General features: G+C 33.1%; 1 protein-coding gene across 4 annotated transcripts in view; it reads left to right on the top strand.

The window, feature by feature from the left end:
- Positions 1–22,473, top strand: part of Ptprc (protein tyrosine phosphatase receptor type C) — a 112,321-nt gene that overhangs the window by 68,311 nt on the left and 21,537 nt on the right. For all 4 annotated transcript variants that reach the window (XM_027945556.2, XM_027945554.2, XM_027945555.2 and 1 more), the window contains 9 exons: positions 2,654–2,779; positions 7,150–7,308; positions 10,191–10,399; positions 14,169–14,229; positions 18,538–18,646; positions 19,351–19,385; positions 21,403–21,512; positions 22,053–22,143; positions 22,233–22,309. In XM_027945556.2, the coding sequence (XP_027801357.2) occupies positions 2,654–2,779; positions 7,150–7,308; positions 10,191–10,399; positions 14,169–14,229; positions 18,538–18,646; positions 19,351–19,385; positions 21,403–21,512; positions 22,053–22,143; positions 22,233–22,309 (977 nt within the window). The remainder of the gene's footprint in view (positions 1–2,653; positions 2,780–7,149; positions 7,309–10,190; positions 10,400–14,168; positions 14,230–18,537; positions 18,647–19,350; positions 19,386–21,402; positions 21,513–22,052; positions 22,144–22,232; positions 22,310–22,473) is intronic.

Raw genomic sequence — 22,473 nt, 5'->3', positions numbered from 1 at the left:
TCTTTCCATTCATTTAGGTCTTTTAAAATTTATATCCAAAATGTTTTGCAGTATGCAGATTTTGTATTTTTGTTGAATTTATTCCTAATTTAAGTCTATTCCTGTTTATAATAGTATTGTTTTTTAAAATTTCATTTCTGGGTATTCATTGATAATATATAGAAATAAAATAGATTTTACTCTATTAATTTTGCAATATGCCACTTTGCTAAACTTATTTATTAATTGTAATATTTTCAAGATTTTTGATGGAACCTACTAAAGTGATTCTAAATTCTGTATGGAAGCCATGGCTGAGGAATGCCTAAATCCAGCTCTCCGTATAATCTCCCAAAATAATATAAACTACAGGAAGAGCAAGTAAAACTACATAAAAACTATACCCTTAGCATTCTAGAAAAATGTAATACTTTTACATATTAAGAACTAAAATCATTAGTCTTTATAAATCATTGTATTAAAATAGGAATCTTAGAAAACTATATTTACATTTAAGAAAAGGGCATAAGTATTTCTGTTGTGGAAAGGGTATCATTATAGAAAAAAAAGAACATTAACCTTTATCTTTGAACAAACACAAAAATTCACTCAAAATGGTCTGTAGATCTAAAAGCTTAAACTATAAAAAATCCAACTAAAGACATAGGAGTATATCTTTGTGTCTTTAGTCTAGGCAAAGCTTTCCAAGGCTTAAAAAAATCAAGAATCATTAAAAAAAATTGATAAACTGAGCTTCATCAAAATTGAACATTTCTCCCCTTTGAATGAAGAGATTAAAGGAAATAAAAAATCAAGCCATACATTGTAAGGGAGTATCTACAATTGATGTTTTTCAACAAAGGAAGATTTTTTTTCAGAATGTATAGAGAGTTCTTTGAGCTATGAAATATGACATCAAATAGGACAGTTAAAAATGGGCAAACAGCCAGGCACCATGGCACATGCCTGTAATCCCAGAGGCTTGGGAGGCTGAGAAAAGAGGATTGTGAGTTCAAAGCCCAACTCAGCAACTTAGGGAGGCCCTAAGCAATTCAGTGAAACCCTGTCTCTAAACAAAATATAAAAAGGGCTGAGGGTGTGTCTCAGTGGTTTAGTGTCCCTGAGTTCAATCCTGGTACCAAAAAAGAAAAGAAAAGAAAAAGAAAAAAGAAAAGCAAATGTTTTAAACATACACTTGGCAAAAAAAAAAAAAAAAAAAAATTGCCTAATACACACGTAAAACAATGATCAAAATCATTAACCATTTGCAAAATGCAAATTGAAGCAATAAGGTGAATATGATAGTTTACATCCACTAAAATTAAAAATACTGGCAATAGTAACTATTGGTGAGGATGTGAAGTAATAATGACCCTTCAACATCACTTTAGATATTTACCAAAGAGGGAAAAATATATCCGCAAAACAAAGCAGATTCATTCAGAGTAGCCCAAAATCTAGAAATAACTCAAATATCATCTACTGCTGAATTATAGATAAATGTGACATACCTTTACAATGATATAAATACTGCTTGTATTAGTCACCTTTTCATCCTATAAGGAAATATTAATGTATAAATAGAAAAGGTTTATTTAGATCATGATTCTGGAAGTTTTTTTCCAAGATTGGGTGACCCCAGGCTTTGGGCCTCTAGTGAGGACACTGGATGGCAATCATGTGTGAGCAAACTGCTCACCTTGTGCGCCATGAAGCAAAAAGAGAAGAGGAAGAGACTGGGGTTCCTCAATTCCATTCAAGGGTATGCCTTCAATGACTTAAGAACCTCCTATTAGATTCTATCTCCTAAAGGTTCCACCACTTCCCAGTAGCACACTTTAGGAACCAACCCTTAACGCATGGTCATGGAGGACATTCAATATCTGAACCACAGCATGACCAATGAGTAAAAAAGAAATCAGTAGCCACTGACATATGCACCAAGAAGAATAAACCTCCAGAACGTTATGTTACATGAAATATGTGGGACGTAAAATATTACTTACTGTTTAATTTTATTTGTATGAAATTGATAATAAGACACATTTAATATATAGTAACAAAAAGCAGATCAGAAGGTGTGTAGACTGGGCAGTGGAGCTGGGTTGACTGAGAAGAGGCACAAAAGAACTTTTTGAGATGATAGAAGTACTATACATCTTGATGATGGTGTGGGTGATGTGGATGTATACATTCATTGTAATTTGTCAAGCTGTACCTCAAGTGGATGCATTTCAACATAAATTATGCCTCAGAAATTTCATTTAAACATCTATAACATTCTTTATCTCAGGATTTAATAACTAGTTACTGGAAGCAATGAGTGCTACTCAAATACTTACTGTTAAATTTATCAGTGCTAAAAAGTTGATATTCTTGACACAGCAAGTTCTAGAAATTTCAAGGTATCTTGACAATGACATGTATGAGAGGAAAAGGGCATTCTTGGGTATCTTCAGGTCAATGGAATGCTTAAGCTTCACAAGGCCACCCTGAAGAGACACTTAGCCTGTTCATTAATTCTAAAGCAAATTTAATAAACTCCAATTTTGTTCTTTAAATTTCATTGCTAATTCACAATTAAATATGGCTATTAATATTGCACAGTGGTTATATAAAGAATGATTGTTCTGTGTCTTATTTTTCATATTACCTATTTTTATTCTTTAAACAGCTCCAGGAATGCCTCAGAATCTTTCTTGCCGTGGTGAAAGTGATGAAAAAGGAGTAATTAGCTGGAAATCCCCAGAAAGTGGGTTCACTCCCAGTGGATTTGTTCTTTGTCATGAGCTCAATTCAGGTAATTTATATAGAATTTAATTCTATATCAAGAAAGAGAAATAAAGAATTTAAAAGTATTAGACGTATGAAGAGAGCCAGTGAACCATAGAGCTTCAAGCATAGAGACTGTGAGAGTATCCTATTTGCCTTGATTTTAGAATTGCTTCCATTCTGAACACAGAACATCTCCAATATTGGCTTATTTTTCATGATGTGTCTTTGTGCCAATCTTTGCACTCCAAAGCTTGGATGAAGAAAATCTCTAACAGACATTACTTATATCTGTCTTGTAAATGTTATGTAATTGACTCATACTGTTTCAAAATCATTATTCAAGTCCCTAAACAAGCCAACCAAAAGCAAACACCTTCCAAAACTTACTCCAGTGGCTATACACAAAATATTGTCTGTCCATCTATAAAGCTGGTGTGGGATTGGAAGGGATAGAAGAGGAAGTTGGACAAGATCATGTGTGCCCTTTTCTCCAAAACTATATGCTAGTAGCTAAATCCAGCCTTCACTCTAGAACATGCACTACCTTTGCCTAAAGCGCCTTTGGATTCAGGACACAGTCTGTTTTCTCCATAGCAAAACCCACCATCCTCCTCACAGGTGTGCTCTGCTTTGTTTTCTCATTTATCTCAAAACCGTGCCATAATGAGATCCTCTCTCACTGTATCCAAGAGAAAGAGAGCTGGTAGGATCATAATATTTTGGAAGTAGTTGTTAACCACTCTTGTTATTTCAAATAAAATCACTGTTAAAATCCACAGGAATAAAGTCTTTCAGATTTATAGTTCATATTACTTTTTAATCATAGATTATATTTTATTGTTTCATAATTTGTTTCAGGGACTCTGAAAGCCAGGAATTAAAACGTGAGGAAAAATGTATTTGTTATTTAGTTAGTTTCCTTAGTTTATCGGGTATTTTTATAATGTTCTACTTAAACCATTTTGTCCCATCATTCCAGATGTGGAATACCAGTAAAAACTTAAATATAGCATATAATCTATAATATAATTATATTATAATGTCAAGACTCTAATTACAATTATATTAATTAATATAATAATATATAAACTCTAGGTTATAATTTCCAGTCTATTTTAATGTACCAGTGTGAGTTTTGTTGAAGTATTGAAGTATTCACAGAATTGGAAACATTGGACTTAATGGGTTAACGATTTCATCAAGTATCCTAATAATGACTCTGAGAAGGAAGTCATATATATATATATATATATATATATATATATATATATATACACACACACACACACACACATACATATACATATATATATATGCATATACATATATATGCGTATATGTATATATATTACATATATGCATATATATATATATTTTTTTTTTCATGGTTCATATGATGAAACTGAGGCCAACAGAACTTGAGATAAATGTTCAACAGCTTAGGCTGTGCTCTTTCTGCCATTGCGTTATTCATGATTTCAAACATTTTAGGGAACTACACTATTGTGTCATTAGCTTAATGATGCCAACTGAATAAAAATTCCTCAGTAGTGGGAAAGAGTACTTCTAAATTTACTGCATTCGGGGGAGTATTTTTAAACCTTATTGAAATCAATGTGAACTCTACAAAATACCAATAATATTGCTGGGCATTATTTTATGGATTGCTTTTTATTAATGGAAAAAATACAGCTTTTTTTTTTTGACAGTACAAAATCCATTGAGTAGCAGCATGGTGACATGATTTGAAACAGTATTTAAGAAGATGCTTTAAAGTAGTCCAAGTCAGGAAATTGATAGCACATTTCCTGAGATCTTTCTGAAAAAGAAAGCACAAGCAGAGAACTTAGTATATCTGTGAATTTTCAGTGCAACACACATGACTCTGAGACAGGACTTGTCTCAGTTGCCTCACTTTTTAAAAAATTTGTTCTACTTAATTACACGATAGTAGAATGCATTTTGACACATCATATATAAATGGGAGTATAGTTTCTCATTCTTCTGGTTGTACATGATGTAGAGTTTTACTAATTGTGTAATCATATACGCATACAGGGTCATATGTTCAATTCATTCTATTATCCTTCCTCGCCCCATATCACTTTCCCTCCCTTCACGCCCCCTGTCTAATCCAAAGTACCTCTATTCTTCCCTAGCACCCTTTATTGTGACTTAGTTTAGCATATCAGAGAAAACATTTGGCCTTTGTTTCTTTGGGATTGACTTATTTTGCTTAGCGTGATATTCTCTAGCTACATCCATTTATGGCAAATGCCATAATTTCATTCTTCTTTAAGGCTGAATAATATTCTATTGAGTATGCATACCACATTTTCTTTATCTATTCATGTGTTGAAGGGCACATAGTTTGGTTCCATCATTTAGCTATTGTGAATTGAGTTGCTATAAACATTGGTGTACCTGCATCACTATAGTATGCTGATTTTAAGTCCTTTGGGTATGTGCCAAGGAGTGGGATAGTTGGATCAAATGGTGGTTCCATTCCAAGTTTTCTGAGGAATCTCCATATTGCTTTCAAGATTGGTTGCACCAACTTGCAGTCCCACCAGCAATGTAATCATTCTAGAATAGCTACTATATCTCACTATTGGGAATCCCATGGTGTTGTCTAGATATTACAACTTCCACTTTACAAATAAGTGACTAAGATAAGACATAAGCATATACTGCATCTTTTAAACACACATTGCTTCTACAAGCCCAATGGCACATCCAGAGAAGGGAGGCATTCAAGAAAAAGGTCAAGCTTTGTCCTGCTATGGTTACTTGTCCCCTCTTCTACCCCAGTTGGCATGTGAAATGGCAAAGAATGGAGAATGGGCTCTGAGATCTCAAGCTTGATTTCACGTTGACTTCGTTCTTCCTTTCCACTGGAGTCATGGACAGATTGTTGGATCTCTCTGTAGCTCGGTTTTCTCATCTGTAAAATCAGATGATACTACATATAGGGTCAAAGAGATGATTAAACTAATTGATTCATGTATATTGTCTAAAAATCATGTGCCGGACATCTTGGCACATGGAACAAGTACTTGCTTTGTTTTTTTTATCGTTATAAGTTTTATTATTATCATTTTAGCTGCTATTCAATAACATGCCAATTCTCCTATCTTCATTTAACCCATCCTTTCTTATGTCATTTGTCTAATAAAAAAATGTCAGTGCCTTTCGGGGAGGATGACGGCCAACGTGTCATGAAGGGGTTTTTCTTCCTGTCCAGGAGAATCCAAGCCACCCTAAAACTTACAATCTTGAGCAATTAGTAAATAACAAAGCACAAATACTCAGAAATATATTTAGGAAGCAAAGCCCCTGATAGATCTAGTCCACGTGGGTTCTGGAACTAGACAAAAGACAAAATGGCTTTGGTAGTTTACTTAAGGGGGTCCATCAAAGCAGAGATAAGGTTTCAAGGGCAAAGTCTTGCTTCCTGATGTCTTGCATTCAGCAGGTTGATTGACATTTTGGCAGGTCACACCCATCTCAGATGCTGTGTGGGATCTTTGGCAGAGCTTGAGGGGAAAGTTCACCTACATCAGGTCGTCAATCCCTGCGGGGGTGGGGGGGTGCTTCCAAAAGTTCCCAATGCCAGACTTACGCCCTCGCAAGGCTACTATGTGCAACAGTCCACACACAGCCCATGGACAGCTAATGACAAAGGTCTAGTGATGTTTTTCACTTGACAAATGCTAACTCTTCTGCCTAAATGTTAAGATACTTCAATGAGACCCAATCTCTCAGATGTGTCCCTGACTTAGTCAGGCTTGTCCCTAAACTGAAAACATTCCTTCTTTGACTTATAGCATCTTCTTTTCTCCCTTAAGCCACTCAGTTTCACTCATCTTTGAATGAAGAGCTCAGATTCCAATACTAGAGTGAAGCTTTCCCTCAGTCTCATGGATCCCATGGACTCCTGTAGTGCTTAATGTAGTATGATAGAGCAGACCTAGTTATTGATGATCAAATGGTGTCTGCAGTGGAGGTTCATAAAGGTAGCTCAGGTTAATGTTCAACATTTGGAGGCTAAGAATTGGAAAAGGTTTGATGAAAAACTATTCCAATTTACAACTTTTATAGTTGTCTTAGGAATAAAAGAGAATACCTTCACAAATGTATCTGGGATTTTAAATATATCATGTACTAAAATCAATCATATGAAACCATCATTTTTGAATATTTGAGTTTATTTATAAAAATTGAATTGTTCAATAATATTTTCTGAGCATTATATGTACATCTGAGCATTAAGGATATACTTATTTCTCATTAATTTGGAGTCTGCTTGGAATTACGTGGAGACCAAATGAAAAATATGGTGATCGTGACTTTTAAGAACTTTGCTAAATTTTTCTTTTCTTTTCTTTTCCTAAGGAGAAAAATGTGTCACTCTGGAGATGAACCAAAGCAAATATGATTTGAGAAATTTGAAACCCTTTCAAAAATATAGTGTATCATTATACGCCTTTGTCATTGCAAAAATACAACGTAATGGAAATGCTACTCGGTGTGAATTTCAAACCCAAGCAGGATGTAAGTTCCAGGATTTTTTAAATTTTTGATAATATCATTTTATTTTCAAAAATATGTGTGTTATTCATATGTTTATATATATATTATTTGTTTTTATTAGTTATACATGACAGTAGAATGCATTTATGTACTTTGATATGTCATACATAGTTGGGATATCATTTCTCATTTTTCTGAATGTACATGTTGCAGAATCATATTGGTCATGTAGTCACATAAGTACATACAGTAATAATGTCTGTTTCATTCTACTATCTTCCCTATCCCCATATCCCCTCCTCTCCCCTCCCATCACTTCTCTCTACCTAATCTAAGATAATGCTATTCTTCCCTAGTGCCCCCACTCTGCCTTATTGTGAATTAGCATCTGCATATTAGAGAAAACATTTGGCTTTTAGTCTTATTGGATTGGCTTATTTCACTTAACATTATATTCTCCAACTCCAACCATTTACTGACAAATTCCATAATTTTACTCTTCTTTAAAGCTGAGTAATATTCCATTGAGCATATATACCACATTTTCTTTATCCATTCATCTATTGAGGGACACCTAGGCTAGTTCCATAGTCTAGGTATTGTGAATTGAGCTGCTATAAATATTAATGTGGCTGTGTCACTATAGTATGCTGATTTTAAGTCCTTTGGGTATAAACCAAGGAGTGGGATTAAATGGTGGTTCCATTCCCAATTTTCTGAGGAATCTCCATAGTGCTTTCCATAGTTGTTGCACCAATTTACAGTCTCACCAGCAATGTACCAGTGTACTTTTTTCAAAATCCCAATGATATTCTTCATAGAATTAGAAAAAGCAATCATGAAATTTATTTGGATAAATAAGAGACCCAGAATAGCTAAAGCAATCCTTAGCAAGGAAAGTATGGTATTGTTTAAGGTCTGGAGGAGGCATCCTGCATCACAATGGTACCTTAAACTATACTACAGAGCTATAGCAATAAAAACGACATGGTATTGGCATCAAAATAGACTTGTAGACCAGTGGTGCAGAATAGAGGACACAGAGACAAATCCACATAAATATGGTTATGTCATACTAGACAAAGGCACCAAAAACATTCACTGGAGAAAAGATAGTCTGTTTAACAAATGGTGCTAGCAAAACTAGAAATCCATATGTAGAAAAATGAAATTAAACCGTTATCTCTCACCCTGAATAAAAATCAACTCAAAGTGAATCAAAGACTTAGGCACTAGAACAGAGACTCTGTGCCTAATAGAAGAAAAACTAGGACCAAATCTTCACCACGTTGGCCTAGGATCTGTCTTCCTTAACAAGACTCCTAAAGCACAAAAGTAAAATCAAGAATTAATAAATTGGATGGATTCAAATTAAAAAGCTTTTTCTCAGCAAAGGGAACAATTAATAAAATCAGGAGAGAGTCTACAGATTGGGAGAAAATCTTTACCACATCCACCTCTCATAAGGCATTAATCTCTAGGATATATAAAGGACTCAACAAACACCAAAAACCCCCCCAAATAACCCAATCAATAAATGGGCTCAGGAACTGAACAGACACTTCACAGAAGAAGAAATACAATTGATCAACAAATACATGAAAAAGTGTTCAACATCTCTAGCAATTAGAGAAATGCAAATCAAAACTACTCTAAGATTTCATCTCACTCCTGTCTGAATGGCAATCATCAAGAATACAGGCAACAATAAATGTTGGCGAGATCCATGCTTTAGTAGTTCTTTCCATGAATGAACGGCAAAGAGCATTTTGTTCTACTATGCGTCCACCTTTATGCTTTATTTGGGAAACACATTGATCTAGCACATTTGTTAACATCTAGAGTTTATTACAATTTTAAACAAAAATAATTTAAAATAATTTAAAAAAAACTGCTCTCCTGAGTTCTCTCTTCTCTTTAGACATAGTCATAGAATAGCAGGAATAATGCGTCAGTGAGATTTGTAATATTTTAGGCAACTGAACACCTAACCAACTGCAATAAAAATGTATTCTTTTTTGTCGTCTTTACTATCTAGACTATTAACTGCAATCAGAGACCAAGCAATGTTTTACAAAGCATTATATCAACCTCTGTTCACCTGATAAAACACATGAAACACAATGTTTTTTAGCAGTTTTTTTCTTTATGTCACACTGATCTACATACTATTTTATTTTATATCATATTTTCCATTTGAGATTTTGGGGGACATTCGACTATTGCCATCTGTATAATTTCTCCATCATTTCCAGGCCCCAAGATAGATCCGCCCCTAAAGTAATCACTAACTTCCATGAGTGACAGGAAGAAGAAATGACCCGGAGTGAGGCAGTGTTGGTAGCTTCAGAGAGTTTATTGGATGCCACGTTGGTGAAAAAAATTTCCCTGTTTAGGGTTTATTCTCCCTGTCATTGAGGTTCTGACTTTAAAAGGCCAAATTTATGCCTCTGTTGTCTCCCGGAGTTTCTGTGATATCACAGAAAGCAAGCACAATGTGTGGCTTGCTCTTGAAGAACCAAGCCACTGTTCAGCAGGATAATTCAAGCATTTTGGGAAAGGATGGTTGGAAGGAAAAGTTGGCCTTGGAGGTTTCTGGATCACCATCTTTTCTCCTCCCTCCGCCTTCCCTCACCCTCTGCTTTTTTCCTATTCTCTCATTCCACATACTTTCCTTCAGGGACTGCATGCATCTCACGATTTGAAATACAACCTTCATGTTCATACTCACTGAATGAACAGGTGATTTGTTTTTAAATGTCTGGCTCCAGCTTTTTAAATTTATGTACTATTATAATCCCAAGATAACATTTAAGCTCTTTTATACTATATACAATGTCCAGTAATTTAAACATGTACTTATTGAATGATTAAAATAACAAATCTCTTTTTGTCTTTGATAGATCCAACCGAGGTCCAGAGATTGAGTGTCACCCAGATGGGAGACAACAGTTTATCTGTCAAATGTTCACAACCTAAAGAGATTAATGGCCCCAACAATGGAAGCTACTACTTGGAAGTCAAAACTGGAGGTAGTCTCATGGAAAAGAAAGACAAAAAATGTGAATTCTATTTACATGATCTTTACTATTCAACAGAATATGAGTTGAAGGTAAGATCATGCTTTCTATAATAATAATAGTACCAATATATATTTTAGCAATTACTATCTAGTACTTGAACAGCATTAAAATCAGTGATCATGTAAACTCTCATGTCTAATGGAATCACACTTGAAGGAGTTTCAAAAATTTGACTCCAATCTTTTTATCCCTGGAACTGTTAACTATGGCTTAAAGGAAATGTTTTGTTAGAGTATTTTACAACTTCAAAATGATTTGATTATATGGAAATTAGTGCTCATGTGTCAAGAAGTGCTGTCCTTTATGTGCAACACATTATTACTTAGCCAATTTTCTTCTTGACCCTTTTCTTTTTCTTAATGTGAATTTTTCAACTGCAAAATTTTATATGCACATGGAGGTTAGAAAATACTAAAAACAAAATTTCAGACGATATTAGTGAGCATCAAAAACTTTTAAATATTCATAATCTCAATGTGTGGATCATAGTTTATGAATATACTTTGAAAATGTACAATGCACATTTCTTTTTTTTTTCTTTCTTTTTTGTTTGTGTGTGTGTGCATGTGTTACTGGGGACTGAATCTGGGGATGCTCTACTGAGCAACTACATCCCCATCCCTTTTTACTTTTTATTTTGAGACAGGATCTAAATTGCCTGGGCTGGCCTTTCAATTCTTCTGCCTTGCCCTCCTGAGCAGCTGAGATTACAGGTGTGGTCCACCATGCCCCACTCCTGTAATGTACATTTTTAATCATTTAACAAGTATAATGTCAACATTCTGAATACAGTTTAGTGAACCATATTTTTCTATTTTATTTAGAGACAAGGTTTCACTGAGTTCTTAGTGACTTGCTGAGACTGGCTTTGAACTCATGATTCTCCTGTCTCAGCGTCTCACGCCCAGCAAACCATATTTTTCATATGTCATTATATCATGCTCATCTTTCCATGTTAAGTATTTTACTACTATGTAATTTTTAATATATGCTTAAATTATATTACATGATTTATCCTATTCCACTAACTGTATGTTGATCTCTAATATAGACACATCCTGTAAACACACTTATTGGTAATAGCAAAACCTTTGAATGTCTTTAATAATTTCTGTTTGATAAACTTCATGAAATAGATTGGTTGAGCCCAAAGAAATTTACATATATTTTAAGATTTGTTTGGACACATATCACCATTTTTTATATTAATGTATGAAATGGCTGTCTCTTGAGAGTCTCGCCTACACTTTTGCATTTAGCATGTAGAATAAGGTATTTGTATCTCTTTCTGTTTTAATGAGGATTTTAACTTTCTGTTAAGATTACATATAGTTTTGTTATTGTCCTTATGATAACATATCTTCACCCCATTTGTCTACTTTTTGGGGTAAATTCTTTGTATATTAAATGATATTAAACTCTATGTCATATGTGCTGTTAATTTTGTTTTCAGTTTATAATTTACATTTTAATTTTCTTCACAGCCCTTAGTGTCTTATGCAATTTTATGTTTAAACAGATACATCACTTTTATTCCTGTTAAATGGAAATTTCTACAATTAACTAATAAGAAGTTGATCATTGGCTTCATAACTTTTGTCATTTGAAGTATATTTTTATATTGATAATATTTTTTTTGGTTATTTTTATCCAGAAACATAAATTGGAGTTTTATCAAAGTAATTTTTAAGGCACGAAATGTTCTTTGCCATTCATTCCTGGAAAGAAGTATTAAAGCATGGAACTTATCTCCTGCTTGGGTTTGAAATTCACACTTTGTAGCACTTCCATTATGTTGTGATACCATGGTGTGATTTCTTTACATGGTGAATTACAGTGGGAGATATAATGCTACACCATCGTCATATTCCAAGGGAGGTGGGAATCTCTCCTTTGTCATTGTATATTCTTCTTCTAAAATATTACAAATCAATTGCTTAATATTTTATAGTTTTTATGAATGGATTTTCCTAAAGTGAATCCCATTCAGTAAGCAAAGAAAGAGAGTATTGGCACAGCTGCGGGGATGCACTGTGCTTGTTGCAGCTATATATAAAAGTTATGCTAAGGGATAAAACGCCCTTGAGATATTTTCCCTTTTTCTGTTTTATGATTTTTTATAGTATAGGAATAATTTTTTCTCTGAAAAATTTATTTACATATATTTACTAAGAAAAAAATTCTTTGAGAACCACTTATGGATTCTTTTAATATGATTATTCTTTTCTGATTTTTTTAACCTTTTCGAGTGAGTGTATGTATATTTTTTTCAAGAATCGTCCATCTAAAAGTAACATGTTGTTGTTACCATAATAACATGGTACATTCACGGGCATTTTCCATTGCCTCATTAGTGCCCAGCAAACTCCTGGCATGCTGGTCTTAGTTTCTCAAATGCACCCAAGTTTTATTCTCTGTAAGCTCCTTACGCCATGCTCTTCTCTCTTCTTAGAATTATCTTCTCCTACTCTTCAAGTATTATAAATTATTCTGGATATAGGTGAACATCATATTAACATATAATCTTACTATCCAAATCCCTTTCTGCACTCTGCAAAAGGCTACCTTTTGTTTTCTTCATTGCACTTACCTTAACTTGTTTTCATGTTTATTTCTGTCTCTACTACCACATTTAGACCTCTGTGAGGGAGCAATTATATTATCTTTATTTAGCTTTGTTAACAAATTAATAGCATTGTTTTTATTATTCTTAATTTTTATTTTCATTGTTCATATATTCATTTGGGGGTTCTTCTGGTAGGTTTTGGATCAAAAGTGTTTATTCCCCCACCATTATATATCTTTTCTTTTCTGTTATTTTAAAAGAGATTAAGGCTATAAATTGTCCCTTGGTAAGTTTTTGACTGTGTTCAAAACTTATGTCTATATTGTTTGTCACTAATTTCTGATGTCTGCATAGAAAATATAATGAATGAATGCTTAAATTAGAGTATTCTGATTTCTACTAATTTCTAAAAATCTGTGATTGCAAGTTTTTAATTAAGAGACTGTTTCTACATTTTTGGTGCTTGCATTTTTTTATTATTGGTAATTATCAGTTATGATAGATAATTGAATTTTATGCTCCCTGCCTTTGGAATTGATAGAATTTTTTTTACAGCTCAATATAGGATAAATGTGAATGTACTATGAATACTCGGAAATCATCTAACTTTCTATAGAATCAAAGGCTGGTTATATATTTGCCATATTAAACATTTACCATTAATCCCTTTTGAGGCATTATTCCAATCTATTTTACGTGAGATTTTATTGTGCCAAGATTATCATTGCTTCTTTACTCTTTCAGTTTCCCTGTACATCTTCATTGTTTTTCTTTATTTGTACTGAATATTATGAGATATAGGTGTTTGTGTTAGTTATGTCTCTACTCTATATTCTATACTGTATTCATTTACCCTTAAAAAGTAAGTACATTTTATGTACAACTCTTATTAATAGCATATGGTTAAATTTCCCTTTTTAAAATAAAATATGAAGATATTAGCATTCTGATGGTAATTTTAATGCTAATGGTAATTTTAATGTATTAGATTTTATTTATTCAACCATTTTTATTTATTTTCACCGATTATAAGTTATTATCATTGCTAAAAATAAGCTAAGATTTCTTTCTATCTTTTTGACTGCCTTTTCAAAAATGTTTGACAACAAAATATTGGCATGATCTTCAAGTTTCAACTTTAAAGCATATTAGCATATTTTAAACAAAAATAAACAGCTTTATACATTTACATGAAAAACTAAATTATTATTTTTTTTATTACTGACATTTAGGTCTACTTCAACAATGGAATACTTTCTGGAAAGCCTATTATTAAGCATCATTCAACATCTTGTAAGTTATTACTAGTTTATTCTATCTTACAAAAGTATATTGCTTTGCAATCAAACTTACATTTAATTTTTGAATGATTAAATTAGACATTTAAATAAATATAATATCTTAAGTTGTCAGGGTAAATACATATAGGTAAACATCATATTCAAATGCAATATCATAAATTCAAACTAGAAAATACAATTAAAGGATTATTGCTTTCTTAAAATAATCTGTAAGATGAATTATCGACTAAGAATATTAAATTATGATAATGTTTGTGACATTTATGCATGCTAATAACTTTGTCCTGTGTACAGTTTTAGAGATTGTGCCTCTTTTGTTTTTTCTTCTGTTCTTTATTCTGTCCCTTAAACATGGCTTTTCAGAAGTGGGCCTTAGATGCACATCTCTCCTGATTTGCCTAATTGAAGATAAGCATTCCCTAATAACAATATCTCTGTTTAAATATTTATCATAAATATTTTAATCATAGTAAAGGTGCACATGGAACAAATACCTCAAATAAATTTCATTATATAATAATAATAATAATAATAATAATAATAATAATAATAATAATAATAGTAACAGCTGTATGTCACATTATCTGCCTGGTGTTTACCTCTCCAGAATAACCACTTTGACTATATGTCTATTTGCAGTTTTCCTTATAATTTCCTTCATATATCAGCAAACAATATTGTGCACTCTCTATCTAGAGTGACTAACTCAATAGACATTTGCCTGTTTTCTGTCCTGTGGTTACCTTCCACAGCGTGTGTTCTCTTCACCCTTGAGACTCAGATATTCTGAGTGATTGGTCTCTATCCTGTTCATCAGGTTAGCTGGTGGCTTCCTCTGCTTTCTTTTCTAATTTCCAAATGTAAAATTTCTTTGCCTTTTATTTCCCTTTGTCTGTCATCCTCTCTACCGTTATGGATGGATGCATTTCGCAGAGTTCCTGGAAAGAAGGTAGAAAATGTGTGTTTAGACCCCACAGAATATATCTGAAGATTTGGCTTTTTTTTAAATAAATAAGTTTATCAAAGCCAGTCTGATGCTACTTAATATTCTTGTAGAACCCATTATAATTAACTATAATGGATCAGGATACTAATTATACTCATTTGATGCAATTTCTTGCAAAATTTTCACCTTGAGGTTTCTACTTTGCTAGTAACATAGTTTCAAATTAATAATTTACTTGAGGAAGATGAGATTTGATTGTATTCTGAATACATGTTATCCACAACTGGCAACAATATTGATATTCATGTATGTGGCATATACATACACATATGTATATACATATGTTATGCACACATGTATGTACATATGTTATGTGTGTATGTATGTGTGGATGTATGCATGCCACTAACCACTGGTAAGGATGGACATTTTTAGGGAAAGGAATTTGAGATATAGACAGGACAAGGAACATTTTGGGTCACTTTAAAAGTCTATTCTAATAAGAACTTCCTTAAAAACATTCAATATAATCCACTCATATTTATATTCATCTATCTAACCATTTTTAGATGTGTAGCTAGTATAAATAACCTTTTAAAGCGAATAAAAATAACTCCTATTTTACTGACAAGGAAACTTAAGACCTCCACTAACTATATACTACATAGGATCCATCTCCTTCCTACCACCCCACTGACTTTTTGTCCAGTGTCTATTTTCCCCTGTGAGAATGCAGACATTTTTGGAACTGGTACTTTACCTGCCTTATGTTGTAGTATTTTCATCTTGACAGACTTTATCATTTTTACACTCTTTTCTATTTGCTTATTGATTTTGTTTATTATTTAATTATCTTTTTCCTCACTAGAAAGAATTGTCCATGAGAACAGGTAGCTTTGTTTTGTCTTCTGAAATATCTCTTTAGAATTTTAAGTTTTAAGTTAAATTTATTTTAGTAGGTGCATTAAAACATAAAAATTATATATAATTGGGTACCGTTCATATATGTACACATTGGATAATGTAAAATCATGTGAAACATCTACTTGTAACACATTTGTCATATATTTATACTTGAAAACTTTAAAAATCTTTTCTCCTAGCTCTTTGAAATGTGCAGTTATTATGATCTCTAGCCACGCTACTATGCAATATAGCACACAGAATTCTTGTTCCTGTGTAACTGTAACCTAGTACCCATTGATAAACCATTCCTCAGCTCACCCTCCCTCCTGTTCCCTAACCTCTGGTCATTACCAATCTGCTCTCAACTTTCATGAGACTAGTTTTTTTATTAGATTCTATGTATGAATGAAATTATGTACGTCTTGTCTTTCTGGGCCTGTTTTATTTCATTTAACATAATGACCTCCTGTTCCATCCATGCTGTCACAAATGATGAGGTTTCACTCTTCTTATGGATGATCATACACCATTGTGCCAAGATACCACACCTTATCCACTCATCAATTGATGGAGGCTCTGATTCTTTCCATTTCTTGGCTGTTGTGAATAGCACTACTATAAACAAGGGAGTGCAAATGTCTCCTAGACACACTGTTTTTATTTCCTTTGGATATATATACCCAGTAATGGGTTTGCAGTATCATATAGTAGTTCCAATTTTAATTTTTTGAGGAACCTGCATCTCATTTTCCATGAATCTTCTAATTCACATTCCCATTGACAGAGTGCAAGGGTTTTCTGTCCTCCACATCCTCCCAGACTGTCATCTTTAGTATTTTTAACAATATCCATTACCATTGGAGTGAGGTGATATCTCATTGTGCTTTTCATCACATTTCCCTCATAATTGGTTTTTTTTAAACTTTTTTTCATACACACATTAATCATTTATATGTCTTCTTTTGAGAAATATCCATATGTTGCCCATTTTAAATAAGATTATTCATTTCTAATTTTTTTAAATTTTTGCTACTGAGTTTTTGGAGTTTCTTATACATTCTAGATATCAACCACGTGTCATTCATATAGTTTGCAAATATTTTCCCCCAACTCTGTAGGTTCTTCACTTTACTGATTGTCTCCTTTGCTGTACAGAAGCCTTTTATGTTGATATGGTCCTACTTGCCCACTGTTTCTTTTGTTTCCTCTACTTTGGGGATCTTGTCCCCCAAACAGTCCCTACCCCTTCCAATGTCCTGAGTGTTTCCTTTTGTTTTCTTCTAGTAGTTTAATAGTTTCATTTCTTTTATTTAGGTATGTAATCTATTTTCAGTTGATTAGTGTAAATGGTGAGAGATATAGGTCTAGTTTCATTCTTCTGCCTGCTGATATCCAATTTTATCAGCACTATTTATTGAAAAGATTGTCCTTTATCCAATGTGAGTTGTAATTACTAAGCACCTTTGTCAAAAAAGCAGCTTGGTGTAGGTTTACATCCAGGCTGTCTATTTTGGTCTAGAGGTCTGCATTTATGCCAACACTATGCAGACTATTATAGCTTTGTATTTATTTTGAAGTCAAAGAAGGTAGTGTCTCCAGCTTTGTTCTTCTGGGTCAAAAAATGACTTTGTCTATTTGGGGATTTTTGCGGTTCCACAAAATTCTAGAATTATTTTTTCCAGTTCTGTGAAGAATGTCATTGGTATTTGAACAGGAACTACCTTGAATTTGTTCATTGCTTTTGGTAGTAAGGACATTTTTAACAGTGTTCATTCTTCTCATATACAAACAAGGGCTGTTTTTGTTTTGTTTTGTTTTGTTTTTTTTCTAATTTCTTTCATCAATGTTTAATAACTTTTATTGTAGTTATTCTTAGCAGTATTTACTCCTAGGTATTTTGTTTTATAGTTTACTTTTTACATTTACTTATTTATATATTTGAGATGGGCTTTCTCTGTGTTGTCCAGGCTGGTTTCAAACTTACTATTGTCCTTGCCTCAGCCTCCTGAGTAGCTGGAATTACAGGTGCATGCCACCATATCTCACCTGTAGCAATTTTAAGTGGGATTGGTCTCTTAATTTTTATTTCAGAAAATCTACTATTAGCATGTAGCAGTGCTACTGATTTTTTGTCAATTTTATATTCTGTGTTGTGACATATCTTAAGTATCTAGAAAAGTGTTCATAGAACATTATAGTACGCTGTTTTTAAGTCCTTTGGGTATGTTATTTCCTTTTAAATATAAATGCTTTTATTGACTTTAAATAATATAGCAAAAATCACAAGATCAGACATCTACTTATTGTATCTGGTCATATTTGAGAATTTTTAGTTTATAAAGCTTCATGACAATGAAAAATATATACATTCTCTGAAGATTGTTATTCAGGTAATCAGGCAAAATATTTGACATAATAACCTCTCCTCGTGTTATTTCTTATTTCTAGATAATTCTAAAGCACTGATTGCCTTTCTGGCATTTCTGATTATTGTGACATCAATAGCCCTGCTTGTTGTCCTCTATAAAATCTATGATCTGCATAAGAAAAGATCTAGGTAAGAACTGATGTATGAATTAAAAATAATCATGGTAGAAATAGCCATGCAAGCTCATGTCCATAAGGCAGTCATGGACCCAACTAAATAAATATGTGAATGGAAGAAAACAGCATGGAGTACAGATCATGACTGACACTGGATCGAAGTCATTGTTATGGGTGTTATTGGTTTATATTAAGTATTCATATTTTTTACATTTGCAAATAATGTTATGGGTTTGCTTGAATTACAGCCAGTGGAAAGAATATGTGTCTGTTCTTTTAGGACAAAGTGGATCAGAGAGAATGAAGAGTGGCAAAGGCAAAAGAAAGGAGGGAAATAGTTGGGGACATGTACTTATTTCTTTGGCCAGGAAAAATGATATTTTATGAAAAACAGGAGCATTAAAATCAACTCTTTTGGTCACATTCCATAGTTTAGCAGATATTTCTTGGTTGTTTTATCATCCCTCATTTTTTTCTTTACTCCTCTCTCCCAATTACTTTCTCACCTCTCTTTTCATCTTCTCTGTCCTCCCTCCATTCCCATCTCCTCTCTTCCTTCCTCCCCTCCTCTTTTTCCCTCTCTTTTCCATCTTTCTTGTATTCATTTCTTTCTTACTTCAATGCATTCATTAAATAAAATTCACTCAGTTGAATTGAATGCCAACTGAATTCAGTATTTCTTAAAATCATAGACATTCGTATTTCTTATTTTCACAGCAATTTAGATGAAGCACAGGAACTTGTTGAGAGGGGTAAGTATGCTTATTTTTTACTTATGAATATGCTTGCTCTTTCATTTGAGTCCATTTATTTTTTAAATAAGAACTAGGAAATTTTTAGTTTAACCTGGACTTCTTCTGTTGATACAATGATGAAACTTAAATCCAATTGTTCTATAAGCAAGCCTCTATGAAGTTCCTAGTGTATGCCAAATGCAAGGCACTGAGAATTCCACAGGGATGGGCCACAGACTGCTCTTGAAGGGTTTCGAATCTAATATATGAAGACAGGTGTATTGACAAATAGGACAGTGATTTGATAAATGCTATAGTTACTGAATATATATGGGTCTACACAAAGAAGACAGAAACCTGCTTGTGGGGAAGGCAGGGATCTGGTCTGTAAAGATCCTGAAAAGCACTAGATGAACAGATGAGGAAGGAGGAGGGGTGGGAGAGCAGAAGGCAGGTCACAGAGACAAGGAGGAGATGAGTGTCCTGAGGTCCTTGGCAGAGTGGGATGATGGCTGTTCCCACTAAAGGCACAGTTAGGGACAAGGACACAGAAGAGCAATTTGATTTAGGAGAGGAAAAAAAAATTCCTTTTTTTGTCAACTTTTAAATTACTTCTTTAGTTAAAAAAAATCATGATCCTGTAAAAAGAGATGGAATTTAAAAAATTGAAGCTATGCTTACAGTAATGAGTGCTTTTTTTTTTTTTTTTTTTTTTTCTCTTTCTTACTCAAGACAGGCAGACCTTAGAATACCTCTCTTGAGTTACATTTGAAGGGCTTCTTCCTTGTAACAGCAGGTATCAAGGCTATGTGCAGAAGCATGAGGGCTGCTTCTCTGGAGGTCCCTTGTTGTTAACTTTGTTTTCTTTTGCAGAATATGTTAATATCTGACTGTGTGTGTTATTAATTCATTCGTTTGTTTATTATCTCCTCTCACTAGAATGTAAGCTTTGGAAACACAGGGAGGTTTTTCTTTCTCTTCACTGCTCTATCCCAGCACCTGGAATTCAACACATACTAATGAATAAATGAATCAACAGGATAGCATGTCCTGAGAGTTAGTTTTGATAGACTGAGGAAGAATTAAGAGCACAGGAGCAACAGCATCTGAGCAGAGGAGGAAAATTCATTTTAAGGAGTTAAGGCAGATTGGAAAGGGAAATTTATCTCAAAATTAATAGTGATTGCACCATAGAGTGTACTAGAACTTATACACCTGAACTTCATAATCCCCTGAGAGTGGTCTTCAGTTCAGAATGAGTGAATATACTCGTGATCCCAGCAACCCAAAGAAGCAACAGCATGTGGTCATTTTGATACTGTGATGGATAGAAGGTTTCTATGGACCATAAAAATAATGTGACACTCTCATGGACAACTTTTCTTCATCTTTAAATGGAGAAAATTAACATGAGTACTAAAATAAGGATACCTAACAGGACATGGAAAAGTAGTAGAAACATAGTTTTTATATTATGTTAAAACATAGTATGACCATGTTTCATGTTCTAGAGGCACAATAAATGAATATAACTTGTTTCACAGTCTAGTGTAAATAGACAATAAAACTAAACTGAGTAGTGGGTAGAAGGGTATTAATCAAATTTTCTTGTTTAATTTGCATAATTACAATATTTTAGAATAAGTTAAAATGAAAAGAAAAAGAAAAAATAGTTAAAATGTAATCATCTTAATTACTATAAAATATATGTAATTACATGGATATATGGGTGTCCTAACAATGGTGATATTTAGTTTGAGATCTTTTCTGTAGGAATAGAAAGTATTCTAGTAGAATACTAGAAAAGCTGTTCTAGTAGAGAGAACAATATGAAGCCCAAAGGAAGACTGAAACACAAGATTTGAAAGATATTGATTTATTGGTGAATGTTTATATGTGAGTGAGGTTTTCCAGGCAGCCTGTTTGTGAGAAGGAAAGACACTAAGAGTAAAGTCTTAGATGCAAATTTGTGAATGTGTATGCACATTTAAAAGACAGACATAACATTAGACTTGAATCTTTAATATGTTTATAGATGATGAAAAACAGCTGATGAATGTTGAACCAATTCATGCAGACAATTTGTTGGAAACTTATAAGAGAAAAATTGCTGATGAAGGACGACTTTTTCTCGCTGAATTTCAGGTATGGGTTACCCTTGACACAGGATAATAAAATTTTGAATGTATTTATCTAAACATTTGTTTTAATAATGTATCCCGCATACTACTCCAATATGATCAAGGCAGATATTATTAGTAGATATTTATAGACCAGATGAAATGTTAACAAGATTATAATATGAAGTGAGTAAATATTTTGGTATAATCCTTTATTGTATTATTATCAAATATGAAGTCATGTCACAAAACATATTTGGCTGATTTATACTTGTACTGTAGCTATTTATTCAAGCATCTGTTTTTAAGTGAATTTCAAAGTGGTGCATCAACTAATTCTGAATTTTGTCTTACTCATGAAGTTTGTTCTGAAAATAATTCATCATTCATTTTTAATGTTTTGCATAACTCCTAATAATGTTAGTCTTAATAATCATATCTGACATACTTATCAGTATAAAGAAAATAATTGACAAGATGTCACATTAACTCAATACAGTAACTGGTGAAGGGAAATTTCTTTTCCCAAATCTTCTCTAACCCAAAGAACATTTGTGTCTTTCAGAGCATTCCACGGGTATTCAGCAAGTTTTCTATCAAGGATGCTCGAAAGCCTTTCAACCAAAATAAAAACCGTTATGTTGACATCCTGCCTTGTGAGTCCTCATTGAGAAATGAATTTTTATATATTTAAGCTGTTCAATTGCTCATTATTTCACTTGTTTCTTTTCTTTCCTTTAAACAGATGATTATAACCGTGTTGAACTCTCTGAAATAAATGGAGATGCAGGGTCAAACTATATTAATGCCAGTTATATTGATGTGAGTAAGAATATGAAATTGTTTTATATTGTTGTCATCATTGACAGTTCAAATTTTTCGTATGTTTATGCATTCTGTTCAGTTTCTTCTTTGTCTTTGTAAAGTTTTATAAAATTTATTAGAAATATTTTGAAGTAAGCCAGGTCACAAATGTGAACAGTCTC

The sequence above is a fragment of the Marmota flaviventris genome, chromosome 12 (genome assembly GCF_047511675.1).
Source record: "Marmota flaviventris isolate mMarFla1 chromosome 12, mMarFla1.hap1, whole genome shotgun sequence".
NCBI lineage: Eukaryota > Metazoa > Chordata > Mammalia > Rodentia > Sciuridae > Marmota > Marmota flaviventris.
This window is presented reverse-complemented; position numbering and strand designations above follow the sequence as displayed.